The sequence below is a fragment of the Megalops cyprinoides genome, chromosome 7 (genome assembly GCF_013368585.1).
Source record: "Megalops cyprinoides isolate fMegCyp1 chromosome 7, fMegCyp1.pri, whole genome shotgun sequence".
Taxonomy (NCBI): domain Eukaryota; kingdom Metazoa; phylum Chordata; class Actinopteri; order Elopiformes; family Megalopidae; genus Megalops; species Megalops cyprinoides.
Genome location: NC_050589.1, coordinates 33,292,303 through 33,305,416, shown reverse-complemented (window position 1 = coordinate 33,305,416; position 13,114 = coordinate 33,292,303). Strand labels below are relative to the sequence as shown.

The 13,114-nt window shown below is 41.5% G+C and overlaps 1 protein-coding gene across 1 annotated transcript in view; it reads left to right on the top strand.

The window, feature by feature from the left end:
• Positions 1-10,858, top strand: part of LOC118780531 (phosphatidylinositol 3,4,5-trisphosphate-dependent Rac exchanger 1 protein-like) — a 99,738-nt gene extending 88,880 nt beyond the window's left edge. Inside the window, exons 30-40 of the mRNA XM_036533076.1 lie at positions 1,095-1,223; positions 1,353-1,394; positions 2,310-2,527; positions 2,953-3,055; positions 3,545-3,688; positions 4,600-4,714; positions 4,944-5,010; positions 5,612-5,799; positions 6,267-6,369; positions 6,960-7,027; positions 7,696-10,858. Of these exons, the coding sequence (XP_036388969.1) occupies positions 1,095-1,223; positions 1,353-1,394; positions 2,310-2,527; positions 2,953-3,055; positions 3,545-3,688; positions 4,600-4,714; positions 4,944-5,010; positions 5,612-5,799; positions 6,267-6,369; positions 6,960-7,027; positions 7,696-7,738 (1,220 nt within the window). The 3' untranslated portion in view covers positions 7,739-10,858. The remainder of the gene's footprint in view (positions 1-1,094; positions 1,224-1,352; positions 1,395-2,309; positions 2,528-2,952; positions 3,056-3,544; positions 3,689-4,599; positions 4,715-4,943; positions 5,011-5,611; positions 5,800-6,266; positions 6,370-6,959; positions 7,028-7,695) is intronic.
• The last annotated feature ends 2,256 nt before the right edge of the window (positions 10,859-13,114 follow it).

Sequence of the window (13,114 nt, the reverse complement as noted above, 5' to 3'; positions counted from 1 at the left end):
TAGATCATAATATTTTATCAGTGATGACAAGTATTTTTGGCAGGCGGTGTCATGTTATTGTGATACTTACTATGTAATTGGTGATAATTTGTCAACTTGTGATTGTAGTCTTACAGCTCAGGCAGTTAAACAATGTCCAAAATAGCATTACTGTCATCAGTTAACAAATACTTGTGTAGGACACAAATTATAGTCGGATTGTGTACAGACAATAAATATGATACTCCATTAAGCACATTCACATTTCATAAAGAAAATGAAGTAACCTGTTCTGGTTACAGGCTGTGCTTATTATCTAGTCAGCCCATACTTGAGTAAAACATTTTGATTTAAAATCAATATGTTAATATATTCATACATTATTATTATTATTAGTAGTAGTAGTAGTAGTAGTAATACTGGTAATAGTGGTAATAGTAGCAATAGAATTAATAACAACAATGCTGTTGTTGTTTTTGCTGTTGTTGTTATTTGGAGGTGCTTTTGGCAGTGACTTGCTGTTGTATTTTATGCAATACTTCTCTGACACCAGTATTTAAGGGGACTTCCAAAAAAGGAGAACTCACAAAACATATCTGTGGTCTTGCGTATTTCGAGTTCTTATGAAAACTGCCTCTAAATGAAAGTAGTAAAAATACGTATGAAAACAAAGTACACAGTGTAATAAACAGGGAAATAAAACTGTAAAAACAATGATCAGTTGATTGTAATCGAAAATAGTAATATGCAGATACTTCCCAAGACTTGCCTATGCTCTTCATCTGTTACAGACTGTATGTTGTGGCGTAGTTTTAGGGAACTGCAGGGCAGGGCTACTTTAGTGCCAGTCCATGGATGGCCAGTCTGGCATGTTTTCCAGCTCTCGTTAAACCCATATCACTCAGAAAGGATGCTAAATTGGTTTGATCATTGCAGTGATGAATCTGGCGGCTAAGTGTTTTACTGGGTCAAAAGCCTGCAGCCTTCCAAGAATGGGGTTATGTGACTCTCAGCTTGAGTAATTAGCTGCAGCGTTATACTCCTAAGAGCGGCTAGGAGTCCCCATCAGAGCTGTTAAAGCACAGCTCTCACACGTGCTCCCGTCTGCTGCACAGAAATCCGCCACACAGATGACTGGACTGCCCGCTGCCGCCACATGATCCACAAGAACATCCAGGAGGACCCTTGGAACCTCCCCAGCTCCATCAAATCCCTGGTGGAGAACCTGCAGAAATTCGTAGAAGGTGGGTTGGGGTAGAGCTTTTTTTTTAAAAAAAAAACAAAAAAAAACAGCACAACCAGCAGGTTTGACAGTCACCTTGAAGAAATCTGGTTCTGTTTTAAATTTTCTTTTTTTTGTATTTTATTCACAGATGGCAAAAATCAGCTTCTCCTTGCCCTGCTGAAGTGTACAGGTAAACCCTCTTTCTCAACAAGAAACAACGTGAACCGTTTTCTGCATCAAGCATGATGGTTCGACTGAGTGTGAAGATATTGTTGATCAGCACACTCCAGCTGTTGTGTTTGTTTTTGGACATAGTGTTGGCGGGCTGTGCCGACAGATTTATTTTGGTTTTATTGTTGTTTGCATTACATTTATCAGGGGTGGATCTATGTGTGTGCGTGTGTGCGTGTGTGTGTGTGTGTGTGTGTCTGTGAGCGCGAGGGGGGTGGTGGGGGGTGCTCTCTGTTGTGAATTACTGTAGTGTGACGGAGATTTATTTGTGAGGTACAGGCTTGTTATGTCTTACAACACCAGGGCCTGCTCCAGTGAATCCACAGTAGACATATGGAAACTGTTAATGTGCTGCTACAGTCTTCCCAAAATGGGCTCTCATCTTCAAAATAAAAATGCCTTCTCATCTCTAATACACTGTAATAGATTTATTTAGGATACTGGTACTGCGTCATACAGAGGGCTTAAGCATATACATAGATATATTTTCTCATATATGAACATGTGGACAAATTTCTTTCCATATGGAGATACACCATACTCCATATATCATAATTCAGAAACCTGCCTTTTAGAAATGTTTTCCCACCTCTCATTTGTGGTGTGGACTTTCAACAGCAGGTAATTATATTAGCCTCATTATTGATTTGCTTAGCAGAAAAGCTTAGCTAGGATGACATACAGTCCTACTGCATGTTCAAATAGTCATGATTATATGGCTAGATTTTTATTTTGAAGTACCTTTGGATTAACCCCTTGGGACCGCATGGGATTCAAACTCACAAACCCTAGAGTCCAGATGTCATTGCTTTGACTGCTACACTACAAGTTAGACATGGCTGGGCACTGATGCTGACCCCCCCCACCCCCCCAGACACGGACCTGCAGCTGCGCCGGGACGTCATCTTTTGCCAGAGCGTGGTGGGGGCACTCTGCACCCTGTCCGAGCAGCTGCTGGCCGCCCTCAACTTGCGCTACAACAACAACGGCGAGTACGAGGAGGACAGCAAGGAGGTCAGCAGGAAGTGGCTGGAGCAGATCGCCGCCATCGGCGTGCTATTCAACTTCCAGTCCATGCTGTCGCCTCACGTGGTAAGGGTCCCGTCAAGGCCTTAAAATCCTGCCTCAGAAACCCCCCAGAAGCTCCCCAGGCAAACCCATGCGTAAAATTCCACTCAGTAACCCCCCTAAAACCCCACTAACTACTCACCTGAAAACATTCCTGGCAAGGACCTGCCCAAAATTCACCGAAACCCAGCTCACTTACCACTTTAAACTTCTTACCGCACCAAACTGTCCCTTCACGTGGTTAGAGACCCACATGAAAATGCAGTTTTAAAAATACATAGAAACAAGTAAATGTTGATTTTTTTTTTTCATCCAGTGAAAAGTGAACACATTTATTTTTGGGCCAATCAGTTGAATGCATAGAGACTGCATTGGATAAGGCCAACTTCCCATTGGCTGACTTGGAATAGTCAGGTGTTTCAGCAGGGATTTTTCCTTTTGTCTGACAGAAGGAAGAGAGAACGATGCTTGAGGACACAAAAGCAGCACTGCAAGACTTGGACAAAGTGACCGTTTACTTCCGCCAGCTGGAGGATGAATGTCTGGTCGCAAGTAAGACACACAGGCTATGCTTTTTAGAGTGGATTATTGAGAGAAAACATGCCAAGCACATGTCAGCACAAATTGCATGCACTGGAAGTAAAGGGGTAGGATTTTAGAATGAAGTGTGAAGGGTAGTAAAGCTATCTTCATAAATAAGAATTTTCTGTTGCTTCTGCACTCACCCCTGTCAGGGAATTTATTATAGAGAGCCTAGATAGCTGCTAAAAGTGAATGCCGAAGAAATAAAACAAAGAAAAAAAGCTGGGGTTTGTCGTTTTTTTCAGTGACTGCCCAGCTGTTATTGTGGAAATGCTTAAAAGGAGCTTACGGCTTTATCTCAGTTTTCGATAAATACGCAAACCTAGCACAATGCCGGTTAGCGCGTAGCATTTGTGTATGAATGGCTCTGGGATTATGCACAGCAGGTGAGCTGGAGGACAGGGTGGTGGGCATCCAGGTTAGCGTGTGACGTGTTTTTTCCCCCCTCCTCTCCCACAGACACGTCGGTGTGCTACCAAGTAGAGGGAAGCCGACAGGCGCTGAGGGTCACCCTGCTGTTGGACAGCTGCCACTTCTGCGAGCTGCCCACCAGGCTCCAGAACGGGGGAAGCCTCAAGCTTCACACGGTGCTATTCACCAGGGGTGAGCAAGCCGGTCCAACAAAGCAGCCTCACAACAGCCTCCTTTCCAAAATCAGCCTTCCCACTGCCTGTATTAGCACTAGGACAGAAGGCCTGTGTTCAGCCTAAACTTCTTTTCTTGTAGCTTTGTGAGATAAATCGAAGCAAGTGTTGCCTTTTTCTTTTTTGGTTTCAAACACAATTGAAATGTGCTAGGTCAGAAGTATACACTACTAAGAGAAGGCTTAATATAGGTAACCTCGACAGAAAAATAGAACAGACCTTAGCTCTGACAGGAGTTCCTTTGGTTATCCACTCATTGGGGTTCAGGGTCAAAACTAGCCCAGACAACATTCAAAGAGGTTACAGGACAAGACCAAGTGGTTTATTAGGTGCTTTGTGGTCACACAATTTCATAATAGTTTCTATTGATTTATTTCGGTGATAGCCAAGTTCACAGTATAAAAGAAAGGAAAGTCTGCGTGGATTTAGCATTGTTTCTATTGAATGGTAGTATATAGAACAGACCTCAATGTAAAATCTCACTGCAACTTTTCAGAGGGGTATGGAGCTCAGTGGTAGAAAATGGATGGATGCCTCCATCTAGTGGCTGGTACTTAGTACTACACCATCTGTACAATATGTAGGTTACAGGGACATGTTATATGTAAATATATAGCACAGCAAGGATGCTGGCCTCTAAACAGAGGCCTCTTCTGCTTTCAAAAACAAATGGGAACTCTATTTTAAATAATAAAAAAGTTACACATGGCTTGTATTTTGCAGTCCACACTGGATATTGTACCTTTAATGTGTGCTCAGCCCATATGTATGGTGCATCATGTTTATGGAAATGGACTGGATTTGTAACCAAGTTACATGGTAGAATCCCAAATGTAAGAGGTAAACAAATGTAATTCAATGCCGTTCCAGCGCTGGAGAGGCCAGAGGGTGTGTCCCCTCAGGTGAGCGTTTCTATGGAGGAGTTTCAGCAGCGCACAAACGCAGTCTCCCTGGAGAAGGTCAAGGCCTACTACCGCAGGCTGAGGTACCTGCAGAGGGCGTCCCTCCCAATTCCTTCCTCATTCTCTATCTAGTGATCTGACTTTATTACACTTGGCTAGGCATTGAAACTGTTTATGAGAGTGCAGAGCTTTGATTGTGTTTATTCACAAATGAGTTTCATCTGAATATCTTGATGCATAAATTGTATATACAATCAAATATGATTGTATTGAAATGCATGATGTCTCTCTCTCTCATGTTCTCTCTCCTAGGGCTTTTTATCTAGAGAAATCCAATTTACCTTCAGACTCTAACACCACAGCTGTAAAGATAGACCAGGTATGTCAGGGGATTTCTGGTGTAGTCTCTAAATAGCACAGTACGGTAGGTGTTAAGCCACTGGCAGGTGTGGGATTTTGTGCTCTGGTTGGTTAGATTAACACCTGGCATGGAGTAACGTGTAGATCCTGTTAGATGAATCCAATTGACACATTTTGTTATTGGTAAATTACTTTGTATTCAGCAGAGGAGGAAGGATCTTCCCAATTAAAATTTATGAAGCTGATCAAACATGTTTGTCTGGATTCTAGGATAACCACCATCTCAATCTCTATAGCGATTACACTGATTATAATGTCAACCACAATGACACTTTCGTAGAGGGCAACCATAAATTATATTAATGCTCAAGATGAGGGTTTAAACCATTGATTACATTAAATTTATGTGACTACATGCATATCTATGTAAGTCACTGTTAATTGCACACCAAGTTTACAATATACACATTATCCATTAATTACAAATCTGTAGACATATTCAGGCTAATTACTTTGCTCAAGGGTACAAAAGCTGTTGCTCCAGACTTTTTCTCCTGACCTGCTGCTGACCGTACTCCCCCTCTCCAAACCCCTCCCCCCAACTCCTCCTCCCCCTCCAGCTTCTGCGACCTCTCAACGCTCTGGACGACCTCTGCCGGCTCATGCAGTCGTACGTCAACGTTAAGCCCAGCGCATCCAGCGGGGGGAGCAGTCACCCCTCGGGGGTCAGCGTGCTGCCCATATCCTCAGAGCTCTGCAACCGACTGGGCGCCTGCCACATCACCATGTGTGCCACCGGCATGCAGAGGTACCCGTCCTGCCACAGCGCCCCCTTCAGGATGACCATTTGTGTGCATGACTCATTAGAGATGACTAGTGCATGTAGGCATAGCATGCATAGCAGACTATGTTAATCATTGCAGAATGGCCAGCTATTTTGATGTGCCACTTTTGTATGAGAGAACCTGGCCTGTGAATGTCAAATAAGTCAAATGTCTTCAAATATATTCAATCTGTGTTTTTGCTCTTAAATTTGGTATGAATCTTGTGTTGTGCTTCTTTTGTTGCTGTGTTTATTGTGATTTATTTGTCACTGAAGTGATCGTGTGAAGACAAAAAAAATCACAATTGCTCATTTAAAATTATGAATGAAGCATCCTGCAGTTAGATTGAACAGTGGATCAGGATGCATTTCAGTGTTGGCTCCTCCTCACTTCCTGTTTGGGGAGGGGTAGGGGCGGGGCTTTATCTCTGACATCACTCCGTGTGATACAGGTGCACTCTGAGTGTGTCCCTGGAGCAGGCCGTGGTCCTGGCTCGGAACCATGGACTTCTGCCCAGATGTCTCATGCAGACCATGGATATCATGCGCAAACAGGTACCGTCTATATTCCATTATCAAAATTTAAACAAAACTCTCTGCCAGAAACTCTCTGTGTGTTGCCAAGTTATAGATCATAAATTGTAAAGTTGTAAATCTGAAGATTGTGAGCTCTGTTTTGTGTGTGCACAGTTCTGAGCTATTAATCTGTTTAAAAGGTGACTTGGACTGACTGCTTTGCCAACATTAATTTTAAAGAAATGATAAAAAAGAGGAGGCAGTCATGTGTGAAATAATGTATAAGAGGGAATAAGTAACTCGAAGCTCTCTGTCTCTGTGGTGGCTTTAGCGGCTTTGGGACCTTATGTAGGAGGTAATAGTAAGGCCCCCCAACCACCCTCTGCAAGAACACAATGTGGGGAAAATTGGACAGTGTTGACCTGAATGAAATGGTTAGGTCCTACAATAAACATGCAAGCAATATGCACCATAGGGACAAAGAAGGGGAACATTGTGCTTAGTCTGTGGGCCCCTCTTCAAGGACTGGGCCTCCTGCAGTTGCCCCCACTGCTCCCCCTTAAGAACACCAGTGCTGTCATTAAAGCTGGACAGAATGAAGTTCACATCCCTTAAATCTGTTCCGACAGGGTACCAGGGTTGAAATCTCAGCCAAGAACCTAAAAGTGATGGACCAGATGCCTCCTTCTGCACCAAGGTAACTGCATTTTGCGCTGTCAAATGAGCCCTGAAAGCTGCCTGTGGAGTTGGGAAGAGGAAGCATTCTAAAACTGCCAGGTTACCTGAGTGTAATGTCTAGTTACACGGTGTCCACTCCTGATGGGTGTTAGATATGCCTTTAACCAGAATGTGACTGATTGCTGGATGAACAGGTGATTTCCATGCCCAACCAATGAATGGTACTAATTTATGGAGACCTGAGCTGCAGGGAAGACTAGAAAACTCTTCATCTGCTGTAAACACCACCGGTCGATTCTTGTTAAGCAAATAGCTTGAATAAAAATCGAACAAGTTGGAAAACTGAAGTGGAAAATTTAATTATGGCAATTCAGCATGGAGACTAAATATGCTGTGGCAAGACAAGGACACTGAGTTGAATTTCACTGCCTGTAATTATGATTCAGAAGGATCTGAAAGCCCCACTTCAGTTTCGGTCTTTATGAAGTATGTCTGTACAACTCAAGGGTTCAGGAGCAGGACAATTGACCGTCAAAGACCATTGTCAAGATTTTCCTACTTATACTCCTACAGTTACTGTTTGTGAGGCCCACATGATGCGGAATTGCTACAGCCTCTGCTACATTTTGCCTGATGTTTATGTGTATATTACATTCAATTAGATATTTCTGTTTCTATTTCCCATAGGCTCTTCAAGCTGTGTTTGCCACCCTCTGATGGGGACCTATAAGGACAGAGTTTTTAGCGATGCAGTATTTTTAGTTTTCTTTCATTGTTCACAAGTGACTCGGATTCAGAAGACATGTGTCTCCTGTAGAGAGCTCATCCACAAATCTGCCTGTGAGAAACATCGGGACATCAGTCATTTCAGATTGCCTCTCTTATCAATGCCCAGGGACACATCCAGAGAATCGGGAAAGTTTGTTCTAGGTAAAGCAATCTGTCCAGACAACACCAGTTCAAAGATTGGCCTTGGACTTTGTGGTTCCTCCTGGAGCGTGGAACACATAAGGCCAATCGGCAGGATCAGAGAAGGAGCTGGACCTTCCTCATGATGGGATCTTTCGGAGATTTCAGGCTCTTCGGGCCTCGGTTCTGGTGGAGCACGCCTAGTCAGTGTGACTGCTGCAGGATTACAGTTAGATATACAGGTTACTGTTACTGTTAACTGCAGGATTCCTGTTCCAACTGTAAACTACCTGACACGGATCATTGTTATCCCCTTGCCTCAGACTGCAGTTTCAGCATGCTGTCATACTCAAGCTGTATTATTTATCTGTTGCTGGGTGCATGCGAGGCCCTCGTGGTTCTTGAGGCCATCTCAGCGCAGCATGTTTGGAGTTGGGCCCCACTTACAGCAGACCTTGGGTTATGGATGAGGTCGAAAGGTGAACGTGCTATTGCTGCCGATCGAGTGCAAGAGAGAGCAAGTCAGTGCAGATACCTTAACATGTTATTTATTGTCTGTCTTGAAATATCAAAGGGGAATTTTATTCCTTGGTAATATCAGGTATTTAAATTGAGCAGAAAAAGTAAAAGCATTCCAGACTAAATAGCATACAGTATTTAAAGGACCAGCAGCATATTGCCTTTAAATTTTAGCGTTTTATCTTGTTGCTCTTTTATTAACCAGTGTTATGATGCAAGGAGAGCGTCAGGAGAGCGTTGCCTAAATATTCTGTAAGTCTAATCATTTGTTGATTTTGCGAGTGTACGTATGTGGTAAATAGTCTCAGAGAAGCCTGTCAGAGCGTCACGGCATTGTAAGATGTTCGTCTCTTTTGCATAGCATGTTGTTGTTTTGAGGTAATATAGTACAGTTTTATTTATCTTCGCATGTCATGCCGGGAAAATCGCTAAATATGCCTATCAAGGAAGACTCAAATCCATCTTCATTGTTGACAGAATATACTGTTAATAATAGATGCAGGAAAGAATATGACGACAAAGGGATGACTGAAGTACAAATTATCGTAAGCATTATATTTTAATTTTGCTCTTATTTTCTTGTACATATTTATAACAATATTTTATTGTCACAGGGACCAACATATAGTATATATGCCGATTGAAGGAGATCAATGTTATAATTTAAGAAAACTTTAAGAAGATGCAATATAATGTGTAAAACATTTAATACATTTGTAAAAATGCTGTACATTTCAACAGTTTGATCGGAAAAGTTGACGTTTCCGGTTAACACGGGTGTGATTGTCAATGGCGATTTGGTCATGACATTTTGAAATGTTCGCCTCTGATTTACGGAGGGAGCACGACAAGCTCGAAAGATGTACTGTACTGGACACTGCCTCACCAAAAGGGCTTTTCTCCTTTTGACTTATTTACAAATTCTCTTTTTTCATCAGTATTGATTAGACAGGGTGGAAATTCTCCCTTTACATCTTCACCTCCGGGGCAACGCCATCTTCATCAATAACCAGTCACTGTGCTTGTGACTTAAGCGGTCACAAGCGACGCATGAAAGCAGCCAATCAAAGCTGTTGTGACACCGGCCTCTTACAGTAAGCTAGTTTAAACCATTAGCTACCTGGTTCAGGCAAGGTGTAACTCTGATGGAATTACCCGCTAAATTGTGGTTAACCAATTGTCTGTCCTCTTCAAAGCAAATCCTGACATTCAATGTGAAGAGGGACATTAGTCAGTTGAACTCTGACGAAATTTTCCATTTTGGCGAATTTTTCCTACAGTGAATTGCGAAGTCTTACCAGGTCACGTATTAATTTCATTAGCAGTGCTCCTTAGTAAAGTCATTCACACAGTAATGCTGGATAGTTTTTCCCAGTGTGCTGGGATAATGCTCATAATCACAAAACAGGATTTCTTGTTTACAAAACCTAGATAAGGTATTTTTACATCTAGCGTAAAGGAGATAACGGGGGTAGGAGGAGTTGAGCTGGATGATTAATTGTATTTGAGTAATTTTTGTTTAGCATCAGTGTTAGTGGTAACTTTCTGTGATTTAAAATACATTGCACTTTCAAAACTGTATTCACTTGCTTTTAACACATTGGAGGTAAAGCCACGTATATTGTCCATAAAGTGCTCATTCAGCAGGAGATAATGTGCGAAAATTGATCCAATGAGAGTATTAAAAAATACGAAGTAAAAAAATACACCATTGAATAAATTCTTAAATTCTCATGTGTCTCACTCAGGTGATGCAGGTGTAAGGGAATGGTGCATTTTAACCCTGTATTTTTACATATAAACTTTTTTTTTTTTTTAACCTCAGATATGCACGCAAGACATTGTTTGCCTATGGGAACGTACAGTAATAGAAATCCATTTAGTTTCATTAACTGGGAGAAATCTGTTTATTTCTGTGTTAGCTGATTTCTTTCAGCTAATATGTCCAACATTAAGTGATATGCTTTTTAAAATCCATGCTTTAGGTATTTATCCATATTTTCTCACAAGGCAAAAGAAAAGTGCAGATGCTGCTTTCAAACAAACAGAGCCTTACATTCCTGGAGCGAAGCCGTAGTTAGTCATCAGTTTGCCATCTCTTAAAATAATGTAAAAGGTCACCTGCAGTTCTATGGGAAAATAAAAAGCCCAGGGGAAATGCCTGGCTGGATGTGCCAAATAAATCTTGTATGTGCATTCACACATTGTGTGCTTGGTATTTCCAACCAATCACTTTCCATGGGGTTCATCTTCAAGTACTTGAGTTTTTCCTTAGCATTTCAAATTTATTTCAGGCTTCAGTTTGGTGTGGAAGAAGACTATTAAAAATTAAGCTGCTGATATTTTTTTTCATGGAACAGCCCTTGGTGTCCTTTTGACATTTGGGAGAGAGCAGGGTGGTACATTTCATGGGATGCCAGTGACCCAGATTATAATTGTATGTGCTTTGAAAAAAAGGCCTAGAGTTAATATAACCTCACTGCTCCTTAAATTTGATCTACAAATTTACACAAAAGCGTAAGGTCTTTTCATTTCTTATGCAATAATTCATGTCTAGCAGTCGCTGGAATTAACGAAAGATGTGTAATAGAAAAAAAGAGTAATGTCTGACAATATTTGGTAAGGCTAAAGCTCACTGTGGTTTGACTGAATCTGGATATTTTTTCATGTGCTTGGATTTGCTCTGTAACTTTTCTGTCTTGCCTCTTGTTTTCTTGCTTCATGTCTAACATTTTATGAGGGTGTATACAATGTGATGAAGTGGACAGCAAACCTTACAGTATATATTCCTGGTCAAAGATAGCCACAGTTGATTTGACCATTTTCAGTTAACCGTCCCCTTCTTCTGTGGAGAATATTTTGATGTTTCAGTGGTAAAACACAATATTGCAGGAGACTTGCAGAAGGAAGCCTTCAATGGAATCTCAGGTGCTGAACTCCATGAACATTCATGCAAAATGTCAGTCTTTTCTAGTTCACCTGGGGAATATGAGTGCATGGCATTCAGTGGGAGCAGTCCTTTCTTATGTCCTGTTTTTAATAAAGAACTGGTGAATTAAATGACTTCTTGAGACATCAAGACGAATGGACAGTCACACATTCTGGAAATTTCTGGAGGCAGGAACATCATGTTTCAATTTTTCTCTCCCTGGGGGACCCACTTTAGTTGCGCACAGGCAGAAGTTCACTTAATGGGCTGTTTTCAGACAGGTGACAGCCATTTAGTGTTCACAGCTGATGTTTTTGAGACCATCTCTTGAGGTAGTTTGGCCTCTACTGCCCTTAACCTCTGACAAGCTCACATACAAAACATAGCTATTGCCCATCAGTGAGTGCTACCCATGAGGTCAGTTTCTCATCTTAGTTTGCCAACAGTATCTACTGTATGTGTGAATTTGATCACCTAATCTATTTTCAATTGGATTATGTTTATTCTGTCATCTGATTTTAGTGGTTCAAATGACTAATTTTTCAGTAATGTGATTAATTTATAAAAAAATGTCCCCAGCTGATAGTATATTCGTTTGAGCAGTGTTGTTATTAAAAGTATTGTTTTATTGCTGTATTTTAACTGAACCAAGCAATGCCTAACCCAGAGAGTACATTCACTGTGCTTGGATATGCGTTACATGTAATACCTATTGTAATTTTTCTAAATATTGACTGTTGTACATACTTTGTTTGATTTTAGTTTGTGTGCTCTAAAAACATTGTACAGAAAAAGGTTTAATTTTTTTCTCTCAGATTATTATAGATATTGTTGCAAATTTAACCTCTGTTTGCTAGTTAATAAAATATTATCTACAGTTCAGATTGTGGTTCTCTGATTGCGTTCTGATATAGTTGAGTTGGCCGGGGGTGTCAGTGTGAATCTGTGGCACAGAGGTCATTTGTGACATGGGGATTTATTATATAAGATGAAGAATGTCACCATACTGTCTCTAAAGATTCCCAGATTGGAGGAAATTCTGAGTGACACCAGAGACTACAGTGGACACTAAGCGGTCTTTTTTTAAACAATGGTGCCCAATACGGGACAGCATCACTATGGCAACAGCTGAGACAGACCAAAGAAAACACACACGCACACACGTACACACATACTTGCAACACACTATGTTGCTCACCACTCCTTATGTCTTCATTTTAATGGGGACCAATGCAGGGATTGCTAATGCAGGAGCAGTGTTGTTAATAAAAATAACAATACTCATGTGTGTTTGTGTTTCTTTGCTTTTTCTGTAATGCTACTTAAAATGAAATGCAAATTCAAGGGGTTCCGTATCGGTGTTTTCCACCTTCAGCTGTAGTCCTGGATGAACATGCCACATCTTTCACAGGTACAATTCTCAGCCTGTTCACACATTCCACATTGTCTGTGCTGAAGAGCTTCATATGAACTTTTACTTCACGACATATCTACCTGTTCATAATGCAGTACAGGTTGACTGCAGTTTGGCTGGACTGATGCTCTTAAACATGCATTTGGAGTCTGCTGCCGTTCTGCCTCATCCCTTTTCGTAAAATGTCAAAGCCTTTTACGGCATTTTCTGCTCAGGGTCTACCTTTTGGGCTCCGCCCATTCTTGTTGGCTTTACGGTGGCATCCTTGTTGGGCATATGTTAAGGCTCAAAGGCTCTGCAGTGGCCCCTGGCCGCTTTGATGTCGGTGGCCTTCA